This window comes from Cavia porcellus, unplaced genomic scaffold (assembly GCF_034190915.1).
Source record: "Cavia porcellus strain 051 isolate PalLab524CR breed Dunkin Hartley unplaced genomic scaffold, mCavPor4.1 scaffold_22, whole genome shotgun sequence".
NCBI classification, from domain to species: domain Eukaryota; kingdom Metazoa; phylum Chordata; class Mammalia; order Rodentia; family Caviidae; genus Cavia; species Cavia porcellus.
In genome coordinates this window covers 52838210-52866198 of record NW_026947505.1, presented here as the reverse complement: position 1 = coordinate 52866198, position 27989 = coordinate 52838210, and the positions used below count along the sequence as shown (strand labels likewise).

At 33.3% G+C, this 27989-nt stretch overlaps 1 protein-coding gene across 9 annotated transcripts in view; it reads right to left on the bottom strand.

Annotated features, from left to right (window-relative positions):
* Positions 1 to 27989, bottom strand: part of Znf292 (zinc finger protein 292) — an 86463-nt gene that overhangs the window by 11277 nt on the left and 47197 nt on the right. For 7 of the 9 annotated variants that reach the window (XM_063233181.1, XM_003474885.5, XM_063233180.1 and 4 more), the window contains 3 exons: positions 12631 to 12833; positions 7916 to 8052; positions 4753 to 4894 (listed from right to left, as the gene is read on the bottom strand). In XM_063233181.1, coding sequence (XP_063089251.1) covers positions 4753 to 4894; positions 7916 to 8052; positions 12631 to 12833 — 482 coding nt within the window. Of the gene's footprint in view, positions 1 to 4752; positions 4895 to 7915; positions 8053 to 12630; positions 12834 to 27545; positions 27609 to 27989 lie in introns of those variants that run through there. The other 2 variants (XM_063233186.1, XM_063233187.1) reach the window with 2 other exon arrangements.

Here is a 27989-nt window from a genome sequence, read left to right as displayed (position 1 = left end):
CCAGCTTAAGAATTAGGGGTAAGAAGAGATATACAGCTAATAAACAGAATTTTCTTCTGGACTTGCAAGCTGAATCCTTGTTAGACAGTAGTAATGAAGATAAGAGTCATTTGAAAGATACATGAAGAGATAAAAGAAAGTTTTTATTCTTTCTTTAAAGAATAAAACAGAAGATGGATATATGAGATATATGAGAAATAAGCCAGTCATGGAATGTGGCCACATTTATTGGAATGGAATATTTGTGATACAGGATCAAAAAAAAAAAAAGTAAAAAAGTAAAGAAAACCAATATTGTATGTACTTTCACAGGCAAAAAGGAAACAATATATTATATGAAAGCAGAAGATTAGATCTGCGGACTAAAAGAAAAGGGAGAGAAGGCAGCTAGATACTGAACTAGTCTTGGTTTTAGGGAAAGAAAGGGCACAAAGGTGAAGAAGAAAATATATAAGGCAGGGAAAAATTAACCAATAGGGAAGAAAGACCGAAGAAGAGTGAGACCACGTGAACCTCTCTAGTTTTCACACAAACTATGCAGTTACTCCTCTGTTATGACACAAAAGGCACGTGTGGTAAGTGAAGCTGCGTATGAGAGAAAGCATACAAGAAAGCAGTGGCCCAAGAAAGTTTTACAGGAATCAGAGACCAAGCCAACTACAAAGGTGATATGCAACCATAATGAAGGAATTTCAGTAAGAAATGGTAGGTATCTCTACCGTATAAAGGGTGAGAATTCTGGGAAAGGCTGTGATTAGTCTGAAATTTCAGAAAACAAAGATGAAAGAACTTTAACAAAGGATTCAAAGATCAGAGAATTTCTGGAAGAAGGATGTGCCTTGGGGAAAACAGCTTCCTTCAGTGATACATTTTCTCTAGAAATGACAAAGGATTAAAAAATTTATAAAACATGACTAAATTATTTAGAGGAGCATCCCAGAGATATTTCCAATCCTGAATCCAAGGGTTCATTTCAACTTATTAAGGACAAATAATTTTCATAAATTTGCTTCAAAAACATTTTAATGTTGTAACCGAACAAATAATGCCAACAAAAGAAATTATCAAAATTCTCCTGATTTTCTAATCTTTGTATGTATGCGCTAAAAACTGAATCTGCAGTCCAATACTGAATCACAGACTGACATCACAGTATGCTTTTGAAGTCAAGTTTGAATTTTCTCTATTATAGCAATTTTCTACATTACAATGTGATTAAATGAATGATTAACCTATTTTAAGAAATCTATTTAAGTCATAGCATCATCCAACAGAATACTTACAGTTCCAGTTAAACTCTGGGTTACAGAAAGCTAGGTTGTATGAATTTGTAAGAGAAAGCCTTAGTGCTTTAGGCAAGCTTCTGATGAAAGTAAAGTCTGTCTTGGTATCCCCTTCCCTAGTATCCCTGACCCAAAGTTATACAAGGGTCTCATGTAGATTTCGAGTCTACATGTGACATTCCATTCAGCCATTCCTTATTTATTCATAACATTGTGTCTTAACCTCCTTTAAAATTCTTTAAATGGTTATCTGCACAAATACAAAGTAGAATACAAAAGGGCTTAACAATACTGACCTCTCCTCATTTGTTCCAGCCTGTTGCCCTTCCAACCAAACAGCCAGGCAAATTGAGCTACCTATAGTTTCCCTTATATCCCATTCTTTCATTTGTCCTGATACCTTTCACTTTTACATGCTTTTTTCTGCTTTCTGAGATTAGAAACTTCCTCCCCTCCTGCTTTGCTTAACCATTGCTACTTGAATATCAAAACAGACAAGTGAATAAGATAACTCAATTTTTTAAATTTACTCAGACCACACTTTACAGCAACTCTTAACTAAGAAATCTGCTCTGTTGTGAGTCTCAACATTTGACCACAGTAGAACGACTCATTCTTAGACTGCAATTGTTTATTTTTTAACTTCGAAGTATTTAAGAAACACTACATATATCCCATTAATAAAAAGATGCACCACACAATCTCTTCAATTTCTTTGCAGATCTCAATTAAGATTTAAGAGTGGAATGTGGTGGTGCATGCCGGTAATCTCAGCACTCAGGAGGCTGAAGCAGTAGAACTGTTTCAACTTTGAGATCAGCCTAGGCTATACAGTGAGTTGAAGGTCAGCTCTGACAGTGTAATGAGACCTTTTCCAAACAAACAAACATTTAAGAAGGAAATGACCATTATATATGAGTAACTAGCTGACAGTCCTCAATAACTGCTGGAATTTTTAAAACACAAGGAGAGTTATTAACCCAAATCAACCCCCAGGTTGAATATAACCCTGAGGTTGTATTTCATCCTCTAGAAAATAGTTACATTACTAGCTAGTATTTAGGCAATTTAGGGGACTTAGGCTTAACTTTAAAGTTTCTTTCATCCTAAAATAGTAACAATCTTTGATTCCAGTTTTAAGATAAACATCTCTGCGTGGATTTCCGTTTAAGAAACATTTCATTCAAAAGGAAAGAAAATTTTAGGGTAAAGAGCAATTACCATGTTGCAAATTATCTTTGTCAGACAGTCTGCTGGACTGGTCAACTTTTCCAACGTAGTTATACTTTTCTTTTAATTTCTTTCTTTCAGTCTTTGATTCTTTCTTTTTTTTCTAGATGAGTACTACTCAACAAAACTATTTACGATGGGAACAATCTTTATCTGTGCTATCCAACATGGTACCTCGATCAAGCCACATGGAGCTACTGATTACCTAGAAAGTGGCTATCCTAATGAACAGAACAACTCCTAGACAAATGTTTTCCCCACCCTGTGAAATGCCGTTTCTGATCAGGGAGTAAGGTCAAGAGCAGCTACATTTACCTAATCTAAATGTATCAGATTAAGAAATAAAATCCAGAGTTTAAGTTAAGGTCATGCAGTGGTAGCTAGCCAAGTTTTCTAGCTAGTCTGTCGGGTTTCTAGTTCCGTATCCCTTCTACTTTGCCATGTCATTTGTTAAATTAGACAGTAAGCAGAAGCACAATCTGAATTCTAAAACTGTACAGAAATATTCTAATAAATTTATTGTGCCCTTCTAGTGTGTGTTTTAACTGCAGTACTACAATATATAAAATGAAAAATCAAGACATATTAAACAAGGTTGGTAAAAGGAAAAAGTACAAAACCAGAAGAATTTATTATTGTTCTTTACTCTGGAAAGAAATTATTTCGAGATACAAAAATAAAGTTATAAATAGAGTGAACTGTCCAACTATAGATTGTAAAAGGTACCGTTAAAAAGAAATAAAAAAATGTCTCTTGGTTTATCCTTTCAAAAAATCATACATTAATTTTAAAATATCAATTTTAATAGTCAACCCTCATTTGTAGATTCTTTGAGATGACACTTTCTGAAGAGACCTTCTATGTACATGTAAATAGAAACAAGCTTCATTCTTACAAGAGTTACTACCAAAACAAAACAAAAAAACAACAAATTTGGGGTGGTGTATGGGTTTGATCTTCAATGCCAGAAACATACACACATCGGTAACTTGGATTCAAATACTTAATAATATTAAGTGGAAGTACAAATGCAGTCTTTGTTCAATTTCCTCTTCAGCTGTGCAGTATTATCTATATAATCCATCTACTGTTTAATTACTATGCGTTAATATTTCCAGAAGTTCTTTTGATTTTTAAAAAACCTGACTGCTCATTTTGATGTCTTTCTCATGCTTGAGTTCCTTACTTTTGTCTTCATTATGTATTTTATAAATTCATACGTAATTACATTAAAGCATTAGGTAAACTACCCTACTAGTGGCCCGTGTTTTATAATCTTGGATGGTGAACTCATCTTAAGCACAGCTTTATCTATGAGTATACTGTATTGATAGTATGTCCCTTCAAAGTAGTTCTGCATGTACTTCTGCAGTACATCCTAGGTTATTATCAGCTGAGGATTCTGCGGGACATAGAAGATTTCTAAACTATAGCACTAGGATGTATTTGGCCTCCAAACCTACATGAGGCAGATATAACATGACTTCTTAAGAGAAAAGACTTTCCTCCTCTGATCCAAAATCCAGCTAGACATATGTTTTCTATTACCTAACAGTGTTCAAGAGTATTACCTGTTTACTTTTTTAGTGAAATTATGGTTCCTTATAGGTCCAACTTTTTGTATGTAACAGAGAGAAGGCCTAAGATCTAACTCTCCAACTTGAGAAAGCTTAAGTCTTTATCTCTGATTTCCATTGTTATCTTTCCTATTCTAGTAAAACAAGAACCAACAAATCTTAATCTTCAGTAAGCTAGGCAGTTAGTTCAAACTTGCTGTTCCTGTCTTTAGGTTCTTCTTCATTTTCAACCGTAGAGATAATAGTCTTAAACAATTTTAAGGGATTAAAAAAGATATTTATAAAATATTTGTGGCTGTTCTGTATTAGATGGGTCTTACAAAACATAATTTGTTCTAACACTAGCAACTGAATCTATTTCTATATTCTTCTTTACTCTAAGTTTCCAAAGAGTTACCTTTATCGAAGACTTATAACACCCAGGAGTAAAACTGAAGTGAAAAAATGCAGATACTTTCCTATAGGCTATAAACAGACCCTCTGTTCTCAACTGCACTGTTAAATTTTTCTGACTCAAATGTTTTAGAGGAATAATAAAATCAATGTCTAAAGCATTCAATGAAAGAATAATTACTGAAAGAAGTGCCAAAATAGTAATAAAAGGCCTTTTTTAAAAGATGATTTATGCATTTTAAATTAAGAAAAGATATCTTGAGTCTTACCTCTGAATTAATAACTTTAATCAGGAAGAAAATATGATATACAGTCTTCGTTAACAAAGAAAGTTGCCGGCACCTCTCTAGGTACACTTGTACAGATGGTTCTACCCTTTGCTGTAATTTACTCCAAAATAGAGTAAGTTCCCTTTAAAAAAAAAAAAAAGGTTTAAAAGATAAGTTGGAGTAGTAATGTCATACTCATGGACTCTGGCAGTCCAGTCATTACAACTGAAATTAAAACTACCTTCAGGCTTCAATTCTATATGTGGAATTTAATTTAAATGCAACAGGTCCCTCTCGATTTTTTAAAGATAAAGTAAAATCAAGATATAAGTTTCAATATTTTTTAATTTCAGAGTAACATCACCTTTTGTTAGGAACTTAATGTTTAAGCTGGTTATAAAATGGTAACATGTACTTTTAATTATGGTGACATAAAAACACAAAATATGTGCCTTTATATACATGTTCAGTGATAAAATCTTTTTTAAAAAGCATTTATGTAGGATTGGGGGTGTAGCTCGGTGGTAAAGACACTGTTGAATAGACATGAGGTTCTGGGATCTATCTACAATTGTGGAGAAAAAAAAAAAAGAGTATCATTTAATCTTCTAACAAACTCAAAGCCAAGCAACAATATCATTGTTATCAGATGAATAAAGATAGAAGAACCAGTTACGAGAGAGCCAGAGGTTCAGCTCAGTGTGGAGCACTTGCATGGCAGTGGGTTCAATCCCTACCCTCATAAACCAAAAAAACCCAATAAAATGAAAAACAAAAACAACGACAACACAGAACCCACAAGGAAAAAACCAATCTGTGCCTTAGCTGCTAAATAATAAAACTCTGTTGTGAAAAATAAAAGTAAATGAAATTTATTTCAAATGCAGTGATAACACTGCATTTTCATAGAAAATAATCTGGCTAAAATGATCACTGTCACTCTTATGCTTATTCTATTTCTCTTCTGTTCTTAATTTTCACAAAATACTACCTTGCTTCAATGTTTTCCTCAAGTTTTGTGCTCAATACAGGCCTTTCATATTAATTTCCCTCAGTTTCTACTCCTAGGAACTCCGTCCTTTTCACTATCTACTTGGATATAGTGGTACTGGACCTCAAATTCATGAACTTAACTTGTTCTACAGTTTTGGAAAAGATGGCCATGTTTGCGTTTGTTGTCCAATGCAGCCTGCAAACAAAAACAAATTTTGCCAAATGTTTCTGAATGAAACTGTTTTCAAACAAAAGTGTTCATGAACCTCTGAGGTACCACTGTAATTTTTATCATTTCCTTAAAATTTAACATGCATAATGTGGACTTCAAAATCTGTTTCTGACTAGGTGTGACAGTATGATTCTAGACTCAAGGGTATGAAGGGAAGAGGACCCTAATTTCCAGCCCAGGATGGGCAATTTAGCAATGAGCAAGATCCCATCTCAGAATGAAAAATTAAAATGAGCTGAGGCTATACTTTAGCACGAAAGTCCTGGGTTCAATCCCCAGTACTACTAAATAGATGAATAAAGTTTGAAAAAAAATGCTTCTCCGGTGTTTGTTGCTTGAAACTAAACTGTTTATAAGAATTCTCTAGTTTGATCTCTTCTGAACCTAGTGTACAGTCATACATTCTATGATGTCTCTATCAACTATATACCACACATAGGACAGTGGTTTCATAAGATTATATAGCCTAGTGATGTCATCCCATTATACCCCTTTAGTTAATAAAGGTATATACTATGATATTCACATAATGAAGAAATTACCTCTAACCATGCTTTCTTCAGAAAGCACCTGTCTTTGAGCAAATGTGGCTATACAGTACATGAAAAGAATGCCTGTCATTCTTTTTCCAGTTGGCCACGCTACTAATGCATCACTGCTGACCTATTAGACTACGCTTGTTAGCATCCTCTAGTGTTATCTCTGGCATTTCTTTCACTTCATGTCACATCCACAAAGAAGCTTTTGACACTTCCTACCCACACTATTCACAGGCTTGATACCTGACTCTTCTCACGCTGTACTGCCATTTCCTATGTCCTATCTACCTTCACTATTCTTCCACCAATTCTCAACTGCTAGAAATTGTTCATTATATACTTCTATACTGTTCTTTTTTCTTTTGCTCATCACACAGAATTTAAAATTTTTAAACTAATATAATACATTGATTTAGTGAGTACAGCTGAATTTCGTGTTCTGTATTTGATCTAGAAAATCTACTTGTTTTTGATAAATACGTCTTATTTTCCTTTTCAGAATCTTCCTACTTGCCTTTTATAACAATCTATACTGCATGAATAATTTTCCCTTCATAACAAAGTTGAGCTGTTCAGAAAATCTTGGTAACTGTTACATTAATTTTTTATTACACAGTTGTTTGTCTATTCTATATTCATTTGTTTGTCATGTATCACTTGGTATATAGTCTTAAATGTCAGCATGTTATAAACCCAATTTTCTTTTCTGTTTCTGTAATACCAATGCAACACTATAAACGAAGAATGCTTCTGACTGCCCATACAAATTGCAGTCTTGGCTAACACAAATCTAAGGCAGCAGGTTTTTTTTTTTTTTTTTTTTTTAATTAACTGAAGTCAACATTTCTGTTACTTTTAGTGTCTCAAAAGATTATGAATGTAAGAAGTTTGGCCCACTTGGGAAATGTGTCATATACAAAGAAGCATGCTGAAGGAAAAGCCTGAAGAAGTTAGGGAGATAGAATGATTTTTGAAAGGAAGGAAATGAACTACAGGTCCATGTAAGTAATAGCAGGCAGTCAAGTAGCTAAAAATATGCAGCGGAAAAAAACATACACATCAAATCACAGGTAGGTTACACAACTGAAAAAGTTTTGTGGTGGCATTACACAAAATAAACTTTTCTTTCATCTTCTAACATTTAAAACTTTGCTGATCAGATAGCCATCAAGTATGCTTGCTAAGTAACTGTGTGGTCATTAATTCAAAAAGTTTTAAAATTTCAATGTGTACTACTTGACAATCAATTTGTATAGCACATAATATCTGAAAATCAGCTTTTTTTGGTCTTTCCAAGACTCAAGTATATATAAAAAATACTAAGCTATCAAAATCACCAAAACCTTATTTTGTATTCTGACTTAACAAATTTTCCTCTAAGAAACAAAAATCAACTCACCAAGCACAGTACATATCTCCTTGTTGGAGCTGACGTGATAAAAATGCAGTACATAAAACAAGAGCATTTTTTTCATCGCCTTCAGATTCTAAGTTACAGATCATTTCTAGTGCATCTTTGCAATCAACTTCTGAAATCTAGAGAAAACAGAAATATTCTATAATATGGCTTTATATTAGAATATACTTATAGTATATACTTCAAATTTTTCATTAGATATGTATAGATAATTTTCATCAGTAAATGTCTGACAAACTATCACATCAAAACTGGTCATTACTGGAACAAAGACTGAGCTGTACTTAAAAATATATTCATAGCTAGTAAATATTAACAGTAATTCTGAGAGAATATTAAACATAGGGAAATCAATCATTCTCAAGAAATCATGTGTTAAGCAAATAATGTTAAGTATCCTTTATTCATTAAATAATTGATAATAAAAAAAGAATCAAAGCAGTAATACTTTTATTCTGCCTACCCACTGATTTAAGTGATTTAAATGGAATAGAATCAGAAAGTTAGATTCTGATTTTAGACTAATAAACTATGTATCTGTTCACTGAAGGGAAGAAATACACTTTAAATTGCTATGTCACTTAAAATAAGCTAACTTCAATTTTCCATGAGTCTTTACTATTTTGTTTTTCATATAAATTTATTCTAAACTGGCTAACAGCCATACATGTGTACATATAACCTAGATGAAGGCAACTTGGTTCATTTAATGATATCCTCACAACTTTCTATAAAATTAATACTAACTCATTTTAATAACATATTATTTAAGACAAAGAGAATAACCTACAACCTTTGTAAACATATGGTATAAGACAAGGGATGAGTTACAGAGCATACAATCACAAAGCATCTGTGTTCCAGACAGAAGGCTTAATTCCAGCATAGTACAATTGACAGATGGCAAAAAGAACCGAACACCAAACACTGACATTAGCACCTAATCCTTTCTAGTTGATTTTCTCACCTATCAAATACTAGGTAAACAAAAATGTATTTGTAAAATGTAATGTGTTTAAATTGAACAGATGTCTAAATGGGTGATGGGGATAATCTTAGGTCAACCTTTGATAAAAAAGATAAAAACTGTATGACAACAGATTCAGAGGTTCTATATTTTTTTAAATGAAAGTGGGCCAGAAAACACCAAATCAAAAAAGATACCTAACTCTGTCTATGTAATTATTATCACTGATTTCTTAAAGGAAGCATGAAGTTAGTGGCAAAGTTGGTTCATCTTGGTACAGTGCTCTTTTCACTACTCCTGTCAGCCACTTTCTAATACACTGTTTTCTAGAAGTAATTTTATTTAAACAAAAAAAAATGGGCAGAGCCAGACACTGTGGCACACCTGTGATCCTAGCACTCTGGAAGATGAGGCAGGAGGATCACAAATTGGGAGTACAGACTGGGCAACTTAGTAACTCAATGTGCCCTTATCTCAAAATGAACTGCAATGAAGACCTGAGGATACACTTCAGTGTAGAGGTCCTAGATTCAATATGCAGTACTGAGAATTAAGAGGGTATATTTATACGATATTTTAATAGTATCTACAATATGTTAAACATATTGCTAAATATTTTATGCATATTATTATTTCATCAAAGATTTTTCACTAGGAATTGTTAACATTTTATATATTAGGAATATGGGATTCAAAACAGTTATGTTATGTGTTCAACCTGCAACAGTTTAAATGCTTGAGCCACAAATTAATTTGCCTAACAAAAATCAACACTCTTGCTACTTCATCACATCATCTTTATTAGAAACTGTATTAAATTTAAACAATTACCTTGAACCACACATACATACAGATACAGTCAACCCATCAGATTTTTCAAGTTTTTCATAAAATGTTAATAACAGTAACAACAGCTACTATTATTATCAGCTTCTTCAAAAATGGTATTGTCAATCTACACGAAGCTTGCCAGTTAGGTACTAATATAGGTTGAATGTGCCTTATTCAAACTACTTGAGACCAGAAGTGTTCTAGATTTTGGATTCTGGAATTTTTGCTTATACATAATATCTTGTGACAGGGATCAAAATTTCTTTATTGTCATATACATCTTATATGCACCGCCTGACAATAATTTTATATAATATTTTTCGTATTTGGGTTTTGACTACGACTCATAAAGCCAGGTACGGCTTTGGAGTTATACTAGTGTATAAAAAATTAAAGAGATTTCAGAACATTTTTCATTTGAAAGTTTTTGATTAGTTTAGATTAGTTTTTGATTTTCTAAGAAGTTATACTTCTTAGAAAAAGGCCCAGAGAGGTTGAATTATTTGAAAGATACACAGTGGCAGCATTAAAAATTTCAGCACAGGATTACTTAGTCCATACCATTTCCAGAATTCCATATGCACAAGCATATCATGGCTCTATATTGCTAATTATGGATATATGCTTATTTATTTGAAGGTGAGATTTACTTTGAATGAAAATTTTTCTTGTTCTTTTAAAATCTGAGCCATCCTGTAGCATGCCCACATGATTCTAAATGTATGTATTATCTACAAGGAAAGACATTTCCTCAATGAAATACCCTTATTAGCTTACTACCTTTAATATTGAAAAATACGTATTTCACTGCAATGGGTGATCCTTTACCAGTATCTATATTTATCTACATCTATATATATAACAACTAAAATATCTGCTACATTCAAATATAAGAAAACCTCTTTTGCAGACATACTAACAAAATAATTCTCAGAGTGCATTTGAAATCTTTCATTTCCTAATCTGCCATGAGATGGCTCTTTAGGAAAAACGTGATAAAGTCAATGGCAGAAACAATAAAGCCGTATTTAAGTTAATAACTGGATTAAAAATTATGAAAAGTGAGACACAGCTATCAGTAAACAAAAATTATTTTAAAAATCTATGGCCAGCATAATTCAGAATTAATCAGAATATTACCAGGAAGGAACTATCTATTCTCTATAGTTTCGAAAAGTGAGCAAAATTTAAATACCAGGAAATGTACAACTCTGAACAAAATATTTAAAACCAGGGTAGGGGATATAGCTCAGCGACACAAGTGCCTACCTGGCAAGCACAAGATCCTGAGTTTGATTCCCAGTACCAATAAACAAACAAACAAACAAAGTGGAATGATTAATCAGTTGAAGAACTAGTCTGCTGAATTCCTTTTAAAGCAGAAAAATCAAAGGTGCAAACAATATTTTTTAGGTTTTAATACGGCTCTTTAAATCAATACTCAAAGGCATAAAATACTGACTATGTTGTATGTTTACAAAGTGTACTTTTAAATGCACTGGTTCTAATCACTAAAATGTATATGTTCTAATCACTTCAAGAATAGTTTTGAGACTGAGATTCATTTATCAAAACAGAAGTGCTTTTCATATAGAAAAGTACTTAACTGATATTTATCATTACTAAGAAATTGTATAAGTGAAGCAATAAGCTATTAATTAACACAGATTAGCAAATATTTCAAATGACTAATAATTTCTAGTGTTAGAAGAAATTTCATACATTATTTTTGGAAGCATATAATCTAATGTTATCCATACATTATAGGTTTTTTGACTTAGCAATTCCACTTCCAGAAATGTATTCTACTCGTATCTACCAGCAAAGAGACAAGGACGCATTGTACAAGATAACGATCTAAGTGTCTATCAGTCTGGTTAAAAATAACTACAAATCCACACTATGCAATTATCCAGCCATGGGGGAAAAAAATGAGGTTGATCTATATGGAATGAAAGGAAAAGATGTCAATGAGAGGAAAGTGACTAACAGTCAGGGTGTGTTCATGTAGTTTTTAATACAGAAAAGTATGTGCATATGCACAAAAAATGTAAGAAATCTTGTATATCGAATTTCAGACTTAATTACTGTATTACCTCAGAAAGTATTAAATAAGAAAGTGATGATTAGAGATAAGAAAGTTTGTTTTAAAGATAAAGCAAAAACACTAGATCTAAAATAAACACTGCCAACCAACCTATATCAAGAATCCAAGCCAAAGCTCATTCCTTCCAAAGATGCCCGATGATCACTCATTTCTCCTACTGCCATTCCTCTGAATTTAGGTATAGCTGCTGTTTTCCTTGCCTACTGGCTCACTTGGACAAGGATTTCTCACAAAGACCATCAATCCAGGCCATGGCTATGTCTATTCCCATTACCCTCTAAGGAATAGGTTAAAAACTCAAATGCTTAACAAGAATCAGGCAAAAATAAATGAACAAAAGAGACAGGAGGAGAGAGACTAAGACACATATGCCAAGCATATCTCTACTGAAAGGGCTAATAACTTGGGCATTATGGAGCAGATATAATGGGGTGAGCTTGGTGACAACTTAGTTAAAAAGATTTTAAAGTATTTTGCAACCAGATAAATCTCAAGTTATGGCCAAAATAATGTCAAACATAAATATTCTACACTAACCTGTTAGGCCATCAACATCTTTACCTTTAATCAAAATGTTTAGAAGATCACATTTTTAAAAAGTGGAAGCCAAATACAATCAGTTTATACATAATTCTGAAAGCTCTTTAGAATCAAGTTACCACCACCCAGGAGAACGTCAAAACTACGATTGACAACAGTCCTTTAAGTATTTACAAGAAAGAGAACTCAAAAACATTCTAATTAAAATTAATCTCTCCATTAAAAAAATTACTAACAAAGAATTATACTTACCTCTTCAATCAACTTCTCATTTGGTGATGACGTGCAAAGACAGACAAGGTAAGTTTGCTTAAAACTACCTTTTGTACCAATCTCTGGATGATCAGAACACAGCTTTGCTAGAGCAGTTGCTTGACTTAACTGATTTGTTTTGATTAGATGTTTAATTCTCATATCCAACAAGATGGGACCCTCAAAAGCTAAAAATTCATTCACTTTAAAAAACAAGACACAATAGATTATTAACATTAGGTAATAATTCATTTGCAATACAAATACTTATAGGAATTTTTTTTTAAACACAGGAGCTAAACACTTTTTTCATTTTCCATTATTTTCAATAAGGCTACCATAAAATATTAACCTATAAGAAGAGGTATACTGCTAACTTTTTAAAGGTGTGATGAATGTTTGCCACTTAAAAGTATTATGTGAAATGAGGTCAATAAACTACTTGATAAAAATAATTCTGAAATAAAAATAAGTATTAAATTCTAATAGCTATTGAAAATGATACTAAATCCTTCCTATATCAGTTATTTGTGAATAATATGGGTCAGCACCCTAATGTTTGTAATGCCATGGCATTACAAAATCATATGGGCAACCATAAAGGATTTATGGGTATTCTAGATAAAGAAATTCAACTAATATCTTGTGTTCAATATAAATGATGAATTCTTAGTTTCACAAAGATTTTCTTTTAAGTAGATGTTTTAGAATGCGTTAAAATAGCTACAGAAAAATAAAAACAGGGAAAAAGTATGCCAAAGGACAAATTCCTTAAAACTGTGGCGGTTGTGTTATTATTTTAAAACACCATTAAAAAAAATCTCAATATATGCTAAGAGATAGTTAAGCACAATAAATTTCTAGTCTATTCAAATCTGTGAATTTCCTAGTATTTTTCTGGTCATCTACAAACAGGAATTAATTTTTATTATGGGTATTTATGAAAAAAATTCAAATTTTAACAATTCTAACTTTAAGCTTTAACAATTTCAAATTTAAGCTTTTCCTTAAGTTTTCTTTATCAGGATGCAAATCATGTTTAAACATTTATTTGTTGATAATTATTCTGTAACCTGTGAAAAACTTTTAGAAATAAAATATAACATTACTTTCCTTAATTGTAAACAGACTAGAAGATACATCTAATACTTTATGGGTTAGAAGATGAAAAATGAGAAAAGCTCTTTCTTTCTTTAAATATCCTAGGCTCCTTTCTAGCACTTTTATTTTTACATCTAACTGCATTCAATATTAGCATGAAAAGATTTTCTATCAAGTACCATGACTGTAGCTTTTCAGTATGAAAATCATGAATCTGCAGATGATATGACACAGGATCCCAAATTTTATCCTTTTGTTGAAGGCTAGGCCTCTATACCTACTGTTTTGTTCTTTAGACTAAACCTAACAAAAAAATTCTAAAGACAACATACACAAATAAATGCATAGATTTCTTTCTTTCTTTTTTTTTTTTTTTTTGGTCTTTTTCATTTTTTATCAGTACCGGGGATCGAACTCACGACCGCCTGCTTGCAAGGCAGGCACTTATGCTGCTGAGCTAAACCCGCAGCCCCAATGCATACATTTCTGATACCTCTATCTTAGTAAGATAAATGGCACTGTTTTTTTAAATATCACATGACCCTAATTCAGGATTATGTAATGGTGAATCTGGATCTCATCTTGCCTGGATTAAGGGGTACCTCAAGGTGATGGGTTTAAGGGGATGCACTAACCCATTGATGAATTAGTTCACAGCAGAATGTACTAATAGGAAGCAGGGCCTAGCTGGAGGAAATGGTTCCTGGGGGTGGACCTTTGAGGGGTATTATCTTTTCTGGGCCATTTCCCTCTCTCTTTGCATCTTGGCTGCCATAAAGTGAGCAGTTCTCTTTTTATAATGCTCTCCACTATGATTTTTGTGCCTTAGAGTCAGCTGGCCATAGACTGAAGTCTCTGAAACAGGCAAAATAAACCTTTCTTCCTCTAAGTTAACTTTTTTTAGGTATTTGGTTATAGTGACAAACATCTGAGCAATGTAGAAAATTAATACTGCAAGTAAGTTTTCATAGTCTCGTTTACTACCAAAGCAAAATCTGGGAAGATTTTAAGTCGAAGATTTAAGAGAAATAAAGTAAGACAATTTTGACAATAAATAAGTAGTTGACATTAGAAAAAAAGATTTACTTTACTAAGTTTCTCAGGAAACAATTATCACAAAAAGAATTATTTTAATATTTTTACAACTCATAACTAGTAGAATCTGGCAAATAAATTTTAAAGGCAGAAAATATCTAACAAAATGATGGCACTTCTAAAAGGCATCCTGAACAGTCCTAAAAGTCTCAATAGCAGCACGTAAGTTGGAATGACAAACTGCAAATGTCTGAACTAAATCACCGTACTAAAAGAATATATATTGATATAAAAAGCTTCAAAACCATAGGTATATTTGTTTTTAATGTCAGGAAGTCATTACCACTTATGGCATATCAGATCTCAAAGAAATATGGATTACACAGAAAGGACTTCATAGATGATTTTGTCCAGCTCCATCATTTGGGAGATGAATAAACTGAGGTTTATACAAAAGTGATTTCCTAAAGTTATACAGCCACCTCATGATAGAACCAGGAGTAGAATAATGGATTTATGACTTCTATCTTTATACAAAGAGGGACCAGAAAAACGTATTTGATTACTGTCTCCACTTCTGGGTAGAATGATACTTTATAGTAATAAAGAGTTGTGATGTAAAACTAACCTTTAGTTGGTAATTATATATTCTTTTTGTCTTTTTCCTTATATTCTGAAACTCATGAATCAAAAGAAAACTAAGATACACTCTAATTAAGCCCACTGAAAGCTCACACCTCCCACTTCCTCCCTTATGTCCATTTCTCTTTCACTGACTTTCTTCTCATTCCACTGCATCGTACACACTATAATCTAGGTTATTCTTCCTTATAAAAGAACTATTTGCTTTACTGTTTGTCAGATTTAAGAAGTTTTATGTCATCTGAGTAGTTGGCATTAAATTTAACCACCTATTATCAATAAAGGTAGATGATACTATCAATAAAGGTGCCTTATATTATATCAATATATTTGATATATTGATATTGATATTTGATATATATCAATAATTGATATACATTATATCAATAAAGATGCATGAAACAACCACCTACTATTAATAAAGGTAGATGATACTATCAATAAAGGTGCCTTATATCAATATATTTGAAATATTAATATTTGATATATTGATATCAATAATTGATATATATCAATAAAGATGCATGAAATTTAACCACCACCTATCAGTATAGGCAGATGACACTATCAATAAAAGTAAAGTAACAATGAAGTACATGACCATCTGCCAGTTTGAGAAAGTAAAAATAACTCTTTCTATAAAATGCCACTTTAATAATACTGAATAAGAAAGTATTAGTTTCTACATTAAAGATAATTAACTTTAAGATGGTTTTGCATCATTTCTAACTTGATGTTTCAGAAGAATTTCATAAGTATACAAAAATCTCCACACCACAGTTTATGTAACTTCCAGGTCATCTATTCAGTTGTGCTTAAGCTACAAACTTAAGAGTTGGTGTTAAAAATGTTTTCTTCTTACAGGTTACCCATACATGCAATCCATTAGGTCAGTGATTGGTGAATCTTTTAATGAAAACAAAGCCCACTGTGGCATGTGTGCTACAGGCTCACCACCACTGGATTAGCTAGTTCTGTCATTTTAAACATTTGATTTTATTTGCCTTTTCTCCACTTCCATCTCTTACCACCACAACCTGATCCTTCAGCCCAAATCACTCAGACCACACCCTGCAGTGGTGTGCTATTTTTCTCTATCAACTCTAACATTTCTCCATTAAGAATCACTAGTTTTATTTTAAAAGTACACACATGATTGTCTTGTCTTTTTAAAACCTTTCAGTCGCTTTCTCTTGCCTTCAAAGGGTAAATCACAAAATTATCCTCACGGTCTAAATCTCTAGAGTTATTTCTCTTAGAAAAGATCCAGCAATTAGGCAAGAAAAGTAATAGGAGATTATTAATAGGAAATGGCAACAAAATAAGTCATCTCTTTCAGCAGATGACGTGATCTTATGTTTAGAAAGTCCTAGGTTTCCACTAAAAAACCTACTAGAATTAATAAATCTAATAGTTAGAATATAGAAATCAACACACAAAAGTTAGTTCCTATGCGAGAGTTAATTATTTTTAAGTATATTACAACTTACAAGTCGAATTCTGTGAAAATTTGGTGTACAAATTGTGTATAAAACCAATAATATATTTGAAAAGGAAATTAAGAAAATAATCCCATGTACAATAGAATCCAAAATTAAAAATACTTAGAAATAAAGCTAACCAAAGAGCTCAAAGACGTATATAATGAGAGCTACAAAAAATTCTGAAAGAAACTAGAAACTAAACAAACAATTGGAAATACATATTGTGTCCATGAATTTGAAGAATTAAGATATCCATATTACCCAAAGAAATTTACAGATTCAACAGAATGCCGATCGAAATCTCAATGGTAGTAGCCACAGAAAAATTCATCCTAAAATTGAATGGACTCACAAGGAACTCTGAATAGCCAAAATAATTTAACGTACTACAACAAAGTTGAAGTCACCATACTGCCTATTACAAAACATGCTATAAAGCTGGAATAATTAAATCAATATGGTACTAGCATAAAAAGCCGTATCAGCCATGCAATAAAACACAGTCCAGAAAGAAAATTCAACATATCTGATTTTCAAAAAGGGTGCTAACATCTATTTGCTCAACAGAAGGTTTCATTCCACAATTTAATGATTTGTAGATATATTATCTGTGTGTAATTTTATGTCTTCCTATTGCTTTGTGTAAAGCACATAAAACTTCAAAGTATAAAACACTGCTTATATTGCTTGTAAAAAAAAACCCCAAAAGCATAGTAGACAACTAAATGGAGAAATGACATCGAGAAACGGTGCTTGAAAAACTCAATATCCATAGACAAAAGAATGAAGTTGGACCCTTTTCTTGCACCATACACAAAAATTAACTCAAGGAGATTAAAGACCTAAATTTAAGACCCAAACTATTAAACTCTTAGAAGTCATAGAGAAAAAACAATGACACTGGAGTCATGAATGGTTTCTTGGCTATCAAAGGTACAGACAACAACAGAAGCAAACAAATGCAACAATCAAATTTATACTTTTGTCTTTTTGATACAATCAAGCAAGTAAAAAGGTAGTCTATAGAAGAAAGCATTTGAAAATCATTTATCTGATAGTGAATATTCAGAATACACAGAGAACTCTTGTAACTCATAATGAAGAAAATCCAATTAAAAATGGCTATGGACTTCCCTCAAAAGATGATACATAAATGATAAGCATATAAACACTACAAATCATCAAAGATCTAGAATTCAAAACCACAATGAAACATCATTTCATACTCATTAAATAGTGTTGATGAAGATGTGGAGAAACTGGAACTTTTGAACATTCTTAAGATTGTGAAATGGTACAATCTCTACAGAAAACAGTATAACTGTTTCTCAAAAATTAAAAATACAACTACAATACGATCTATCTACCACATCTCTGAGTATCCAAAAGAATTAAAGGCATGTTCTTAAAGCAAGAGTTGTCCTTCCATGATTACAGTAGTGTTATTCATGACAGCCAAGTGGATGGAAGCAATACTTGGACAAGCTTGCAGCTTTAGAAAGTTCTCTTGTCAAATATGGGACTGGGAGTTGCAGTGCTCAAGATTCAGGAAAGAAATGGCAAGTTGAAAGAAATGCAACTCATGAAACTGTAAGTTATCTTAATAAAGGAGAAATGAAAGTGCCTAAAGAATTCAGTGAGACTGTGATGAGAATGCTAAATCCATATTTTAAAATCACATATACAGAAGGAAAAAGGTGACTTAAAACCACAGATGTGCCTTTAGTGCTAGAGACCTGTACTAACAAAATGCTATAAGCTAAAATCCAAAAGCAAACCTCTGGCATTAAAACTGGGTGAAGTGGTAACTTCTTGAGAAAGGTTTACTGATTAAGTGTAAATATGATACTTATGACGTCACAGAAAAGAATTCTTTTCTTATGATGGGTCTTATAAGTTTTAGATTTAAAAGAATAAGACACAAAATGTAGATTTCAAAATGAGGTTGATGGTACATTTGCAAAACTGCAGAAAAGACAGATGTAATACTGGATAAAAGTCCAAAAATTAATTGTATTTAACAAAACGTTTGCAAGTGTTTGGAAAAAATAAGTGTGACTAATAAGAACCAGGATACAGTTTTTTGTTTTAAGATGATGTACTGGGAAAAAAAAAGATGGAAAAGAAAGAGGACACACAGCTACTATGAGGTGATATAGGAGCCTTCAAAATTGAAAGCCCCCAACATACAGTTTTTAAACAAAAATTTGGTCACACTTTTCACAGACATTAACTCAAAACGGATCACACTCAAATGTAAAATGCAAAAGGATAAAATACATTAAAAATGAAAAAACATCTGTAAAACTGAAAAGCTGGGATTTGTATTAAAGTGTGAAACTTCTACTCTGTAACTCACTGCTAGGAAAATGAAAAAGCCAGAGTAAAGGAAGAAATACCCAAAACACCTATCTGAAGGACTTATGATATTCAAAATACAAATAACTAGAAAAACCTATTAATAAAATAACTCACCTAAAATGTAGCCAAAATATCTGAACAGATGCTTCACCAACAATATACAGATGGCAAATATATATGCAAATAGAAGATTTCAATATCATTTTTCATTAAAGAAATACAAATTCAAACAATCTGGTATCACAGTAGGCTCATTAAGAGTGGCTAAAAGACTAAAACAGTATCAGTTTCTGGTGACAGTCTTGAGAAGCAGGAATTACCATTCATTGCTAATGAGAATACAAAATAATGTAGACACTTCAAAAAACAGTTTGGCAGTTTCTTACAAAGTTAAACATAGACTTACCATGATAGAGGAATCATACTATTAAATGTTTACCCTACTGATGTGAAAACTGACATTAACACAAAAACCTACATATAAATGTTTATAGAAATGGTAGCAAACAAGATATTTTAAGTAGGTAAGTACATAAACCATGGTTTATGTGTATAATGAAGCACTATCCAGCTATAAAAATAAAATATTGAGCAACATAAAAATATGGATACATGTTAAATGTATACTACTACACAGAAGAAGCCAGCATAAAAAATCTGTAATTACATGACATTTTGAAAAAGAAAAAAAACTACAGAGGCAGCATATAAATCAGCTGTCAGGTGTTTGGCAAAAGGTTGCGTAAGTGAAACACAGACGATAATATTTAGGGCAGTGAAACTTCTTTATAATACTGTAATAGTGGGAAGATAAATGACACTGTGTATTTATCAAAACCAATGTAGGGGACAAGGGTTTAGCTCAGTGGCACAAGCGCCTGTCTGGCAAATGCAAGGTCATGCATTCCATCCCTGATACCAAAAACAAAAAACCCTGCAAGATCAAACAAAACAAACAAACAAAAATAAAAACCAGCATAGAGGGAATTTTAAGGTAGGGAAATTTTTTAAAAATCAGGAAATTGGGATAACCTAGGATGGAATATAGACTGGAATAAAAAATCTAACTTTATTACAAATACATGAAAACAAAATCTCATTGAAAGGTATAGGGAAATAACATGGCAACTGAATTAGCTTTGGAAATTAACTTTGGATTATGGTCTGAAAGAATAAAGGCAAAATTTTGACTTATAGGATCACTGTGCTCTAATTGGTAAAGCTATTTCCCACAGGGTACATGCTACCTTAAGCCACTATGTTATATACTAAAATTGAGTTGATGACTAGTGGTGAGAGATGTCAGTGTACAGAGGCTATATATGTGATTCCAATAACATGATCTGTTGAAGTTGGAGGCTACAGATAACCAAAAGGAGGAAATTAGAATGATTCTGTGGTAGTAAGATTATAGAGTTGGAGACATCAGTACGAATTCACATAACTTAATATAGGTATTGCTGGTTACTATAAAATATTTATAGATCTATATATATTCACACAAGGTAGTACACATAACATAAATTTCTTTGCTCTGTCCACTGAGAAGACCTACAAGAACTGACACTGTAGTAGCAACAAGCACATACAGTGACCATATCTTGGTTTCTAATACCACTCTCCAATAAAAGGAAGCAGGGCTTCTTGGAAAAATCCCTGACTTTATAGCGAGGCCGAAAAAATGCACGTTGATCCTGGAGCAGCTTACTTATGCCAGAAAGCTAAGAAGTAGCTCAAACCAAAACCACAAAATCTATGATGACAGAGTTACATTAATGAGATACAGGAGTCATCTGAAGGAGATCCCACTGGCCAAAGCTGGAATAATCTGAGCACAAATCAAGAGTGCTGGATTACAACCAAATTAGAAAATAATTATCTACCAGTCCATATCAATATAATTAATGACTAAATAAATAAGAGGGGAAGAACAGATAAATCTGTATAGAATTTTAAGTAACTGATGTAGATATTGCTCTCTCTGGGACACAGAACACAGCTTCCCCCTGCTTAAGTACCTTCAAAGAGCACAGAATGGAAGAGGTAGGGGAGGGAGTAACTTGACATTGGAGAAATCTGACACACAGAATTTAACTAGGTGGTAATGGTTCACATCAACAGAGATAACTCATACTGACAATATGTATCCTTGATATGATGATACTCTATGGACTTTTTCTAATAATCATAATAACAACACTGGAGAAATTCCAATTGAAGGACATTTAAAAGTGCCTGACCAGTACTCCTCAAAACTGTCAAGGTCATCAAAAACAAGGAAAGTCTCAAAAATGGACACAACTAAGAACAACCTAAGAAGACGTGATGACTAAACGTAATGTGGTATCCTGGATGGTATCCTGGAACAGAAAAAGGACATTAGGTAAAAACTAAGGAAACCTGAATGAAGTATGGACTTTAGTGAATAACAAAGTATCAATATTAATTGTGACAAATGTACGATACTAATACAAGATACTATTAACAATGGAAACTGGGTGTGGAGTGTATGGAAAGACTTCACAATTATTTCATAAATTTAAATCTATTCCAAGATAAAAGGTTTAATTAAAAAATAATAAATTAAGTTAAACTAACTTCAATATTGAATTTTCTGGAAGCAGGGAAGATGGCGGATCGATAAGTAGCAAAGTAAAGAACCTCTTTGGGAGAAACATCTCAGACGCTGGAATTTGACATCATGGGGAGGACCAGATGAAAGGAGATGGATCCTCATGGCCCAGGGAAAAACTAAGATGGGGAAAAAGAAAAAGAAAAAAAAAAAAGAAAGGGAGAGGCGTGGACGGAAGGTTATAGCCAGATGTGCACACACTGGAGCCAATACCACCGTGTGCAAGGCGCTGCTGGAATCCAAGGATGTGCGGTCACGGTGAAGTTGGGGATTGGCAAACCCAAGGGCCTCAGTGGGAAGACGTGGTTGCGGAGGGGTGTGGTGGAGTGGAAAACGGAGCCGGCATTGAGACCTGCATGGGCCCACAGTAAGTGCACAGAACTTAGTTCTCCCACAAGAGTGAGTGATTGGCTGGGCAACATTTTGGAGTCGGGCAGGACAAGCCCGGATCCAGAAATGTAGCGGCTTCAGTTAGCCACTCCTAGTGCAGAGCACATTGGTGAGAATTGCTTGGACTGAGTCCCACCCCTGTGTGAGATCCAACAGCCAAGGATGAAGTTTCCCCTGAAGATATCCCAAACCAGTTCCATCCTCACGGCATACACTAACATAGTGAAGATCAACAGTGGTTGACCAGCTCAGAAGGGAAGGAACCAGCTTGCAAGACCCGTTCTTGCACCTCAGTGGTCAACAGCAGACTAGGAGGGTAGCAATCTCTAGCCAGCATGCTTCAGAGTATTTGTAACCAACACAGAAAGTGCCTGGAACCTCTACTATACACTTGTCTTAAGAATCCAGAAACATGGGGCTGGGGATTTAGCTCAGTGGCATAAGTGCCTGCCTTGCAAGCAGACAGTCTTGGGTTCGATCCCTGGTACCGATAAAAATGAAAAAGACAACAACAACAAAAAAAAAAAAGAATCCAGAAACATGACAAGAGAAAGAAACAAAAGGAAGTCTCCAGACTTAACCCAAACATTACTGGCCCAGAAAAGGTAAACACAGAAGAGAGCAGGGGCATCACACCTGCAGTATCAGAAGCAACTTCATCTGACATCAAGAAACATCTTTATGACATTATAGAAGAATGTAAAACAGAAATACTAGTACAATAAAATAAGATATAAGAAGATTAATAAAAGAAATGCTAAGCACCTCTCAAGAAGACACAGATGGAAAAATGGAGGAGCATAGAAAAAGGAAGGAAACCTTCAATGAAGAATATTTTAAAAATCTAGAATACATGAAACAGATTCAAAGAGAATACCAGGAAATTAAAAACTCCATTGAAAGCTGGCAAAACTGCTTGAAAGAAACTAAAGATAGACTATCAACATTTGCAACATATAATCGCGAAAGGAAAGATCTCTTAAAAATAACAAAGAACCAGGAAGTAACAATACAAAGGCTAGAAAATGACAAGAGGATCTATAACTGAAGAAGAAAAACTAAGAAGCAGGAGTAAACACAAAGGAAATACAAAGGCTATTCACAGAAATAATTAAGGAAAACTTTCCAAGCATAGGAAAAGGAAATAATACTCAGATATATGTGGCATACAGAACTTCAGTCAGCTACAACCAATATACATCTACACCCAGACATATAATAAACATCCCAGAAATGCAACACAAGAACAGAATATTAAAAGCTGTCAGAGAAAAGAAATAGATCACCTATAAAGGAAAATCCATTAATATCATGACAGACTTCTTAACACAAACCATCAAATCAAGAAGAGCTTGGAGTGAAGTAGTTCAAGCACTGAAAGAAAATAACCTCCAACTCAGATTGATGTACCTTGCAAAACTATCTCTCAAAATTAATGGAGAAACAGATGCTTCCATGACAGAGAGGAACTGGGGGAGTTCGTGACTACCAATCCAACCCTACAAAAAATACTGAAGGACATGAGAGAGAGAGAGAGAGAGAGAGAGAGAGAGAGAGAGAGAGAGAGAGAAAGAGAGAGAGAGAAAACATGGTTTCAGGAACAGTGGCAGAGAGGCCTCCCTGAACTGGGCAGACAGTAGAATGAAGGCAAAAAGTAGACAACCAATGGCAGAAAAATAGCATGGCAGAGAAGGTTGGCTATAATCACTAAACATGAATGCCCTCAATATACTAACCAAAAGAAACACATGCAGAGTGGATCAGGAGATAAGGTCCATTATGATGCTCTGTATAGGAAATATAATTCACCTGAAAAAGTTATTATGGACTGAAATTCAAAGATGAGAAAATAATGCTCTATGTGACAGGGAACCAGAAAAAAATGGGGGTAGCTTACCCAGCAGCTGCAGATAGGTTGGAAAGTCATGACAGTTTTATACAATGGAGAACTACTACGCTATAAGGAAGGAAAACCTTGAGGCTCTTGTAGGTAAAGGAATGCAACTTGAGATCAAGCTCAGAGGTAAAAAGGCTCAGAACCACTTAGGTAAATAGCGGACTGCCTCTCTAATCTAAAACTAAAGGAATGAGTGTGATACAAAATGTACAACCTGTGAAAGTGAAAGGGGAGAAATGTCTAAAAAGGAAAGGCAGAGGGCACTGTTAATCTTGTATCATGATTTGAAACCCACACTGTTCTCATGGCTCTGTTTAGTTTGTTTATATTCTGTTCCAGTCTGTCTACTTGTACTAGATTTAAAGGCACAGACAGCTATTCCAAAAATAGCAGGATATACTATGGTAACCATCCTTAATTTCCTATTAACTTAATCTGAAGCCCTGTATTACTTACACTGTCTTGTTATGACTGATTTTATTTGAATCTGGTTAGATCACTGTCTTATCTTGACTGATTTTATTCGAATTTGCTATGTTTGATAGTATTAAGTCTGAGAGTATAGGTAACTACTCTGAAGACAGAAAGATCCACTAGGATAACCCATTCTGATTTGACTATTAACCACTTTAGAAGTCCTACAATGTCTCAAATGCTTTATTTTTATTGATTTTCTTCTGTACTGCTAAGTTCAATTTTACTGTGCCTGATGATACAGGCAATTCTACTGAAGACAATAAGAGACATCATAGTAACCACTGTAGATCACCTTGTGTTGTAGTTTTAAATCATGTACTATGTCCATCCTTTTGTTTTGAATGACCCTATTTTCTTTTCTTTCTCATTTGGTTTTGTTTTTTTCAAAATAAAGTGCTCAATGATTGCAAAAAAAAAAAAAATTTAACTTTCTTACTTAAAAGAACACTAACCACCCACTGGTTATCAAATCCTTATAGGAAAAAGAAAAAAAAAAAAAAAAAAGACATCAGTGGGCCAGACAGTAAGGGAACATAAATAGGTATATTTGACAAAATAACAATAATAAAAGGGTATAGCTAAAAAGACTGAAGGCAAGTAGGAAGATTTAAATATCAAGGGCCTGTTTCTAGACACAATCTTTTTATGCTTATAATCAAGGACCCACATTCTAAGAAGGTACTCTTAATTTAATAAGATCTACTAATGAAAGGAAACTGGGAAGGTCAAAAATCTTGAATAATACAGGATTCAAAAGTATTTTGACAAGTTAATGAGAAAAAATGGATGGAATACAGTGAAATAAAATGAAGAAGTAAAGTTTAAAAATATTTTTAAAAAATTTGTGATTTTAATAACTTCACTGAGTTAGGAGAGTGATATGGTTACTCAAAAAGGCGATGTCATCTAAGGTCATACTAAAGTAGAAATTAAGATGAAGAGGATGAAGGAGTCACTGATCTAAAGCTCACTGAATTATATTTAGGATAAAGATTAAATACTGAGAATTATACATTAATGAGAACAAGAACAGATATAAAATATACTTGAATATAAAGAATAATGGTTGTAGATTTAAAAATCATGTCACATCAAGCAAGTCTTCAGTCTACATTTGAAAAGAAGACAAAGCACAGATATGGTGATATTCTTCAAAAATTTCGATTATTCTTGGGCAAAAGAGGGATTTACACTTTTTTTGCTACAACTTTGGAATAGCAGTAGATTCAACATATCAACTTTAAAAATGTAGTTTTTACAATGAAGATTTTTCTAACAGCAGGCTAAAAATAGACTGAAATAGAGTTACCATTCTAGTTATTTGTGTTTGTTTTCAGTAATGTTTTAGGGGGTAGTTAAAATTGGGTGACAGGTAACTGAGCAGTAAGTGCCTTTCCAATCCACAGATCACGACAAAAGGCACAAATAATACATTAAGAAGGCATAACCATTCCTTGATATTCAAAACCATCTACTTATGTTGGTTTAGTTACTAGAGTTACCTTACTCTAGGATACAAAAGCCGTAAAGGTAAACCAGCATTTCAGTCCTGTCTTCCCTTACTCTTTCAAACGAAAGAGCATTCTTCTGGATTAGATAGGATGTAATTGGGCATGGTGCATGCCTGTTACCCTAGTGCTTGGAAGGCTGAGGCAGGATTGTCATGACTTTGAGGTTAGCCTGGGTTACACAGTAAGTTAAAGGCCAGCCTGTATTACAGAGACTTTGTCTCAAAAAACCCCCCAAAAAACAAACAGTAGTAGATCGACATTCAATCAATTTAATAAAAAACTACCAAAATAATTCATGACTGATTATTCAGTGTCAAATGCTAGAACAAAACTTCACAGGCTTCACTATGAACTCATGAGTATAGTCTTTAGAAGTACACTGATTATTGTGAGATGTTACTTTACTTTGTAAACTTGATACAGAACGCATTAAGTTAAAACAAGGGGCTAGTTATAACATACAATGTGCCTTATCTTTGAGTGCCCACATTTGAAAATGTAAGCAAATTAGTACTAAGACACAAAATGCGAATCCCTTTAATTTTTTCAAAGAAGGAAATAAACATACTCTTTTGGTTCATGTGATTATTTAACAAAGAAACATTCTACATAATCGAAGACCAAGTAAAAATTATGGTTGCAAACTCTCAAATCATTTGGCTGCTTCATAAACTGTGTTGGAATTTGACTACCTATGTCAATCAGTCTTCTCTGCAGAAATTTTTCCTGGCTGTATGATTCAAATTATTCCAGTGGCTATGTCAGGTAAAGATCAAGGAAAAAAAAAAAAAAAAACAGTAAAGAAATGGGCAGGGACATCTGTTAGCAGATACAATGTGAGGCACATTTAAACAAGGAAACTGTGTATATAGTGTCTTTTAAAATAAAGTTTAAATCTCTAACAAAATAAAGGTTTTTCCTGCATTTACATAATGTACGAGTTTGACAAAATGGTATTTAGAAGTTAACAACAGAAAAAAGCTGCTAATCTTCTACTTAGGTCAGGCCAATTTTACTAGGCTAAGTTCAAACAGGGCATTAATACAAGGGAGAGGGTGCAGACTGACTTTAACTCCTGGCTCTGTCTCTCATCGCTACAAATGTGATAGAAAAGTTGTAGAGCTTTTGTTGTTTTATTGTGTTTTGGTTCTAGAGACAGAACCCATGGTCTCAACACTGAGCTACATCCCCAACCCATTTTAAATTTCTATTTTTTTGAGACAAAAATCACTGAGTTGTACAGGCTGCATTTGTTGTGATCATTCTATCTCAGCCTCCCAGACCACTGGGAACACAAAGATGTGTCACCACATCCAGCAAGACTAATACTTAAGCCTTCATTTTCTCATCCATAAAATAGGGAAAAGGAACAATAAAGATCCTACCTTTACCATAGGATCACTGTGAAGGTTAAATTAAACCATGAACATAAAAGCATTTTCCAAACTCTAAAAAAAAACATGATAAAACTAGATATTACTACTAATGTATCACATTCAACACTTTTAAAAGTTGAAAAGACCAGAAAGATATATATTTGATGCTAGAAATCAACCACACTGGTGCTAATCTATTAGGTATAAACTTAATATTTCAACTTTCAAATGTATTATCTTTATTAGTATTTTTAAATGATGATCTATTTTCCATCTCTTCAAGGTCTTGAGAACATTACTGTTAATCTGTGGATATCCATAAAGAAAGGGATGATAAAAATAAATTCTTGTGAGAACTAAGAAACAGCTAACACAGTACAACTATGAGAAAAGCATGGGGAAAATGTGAAGAAAAGTTCAAGGATGGGTTGGAAAACATTTGGTAGTTATCAC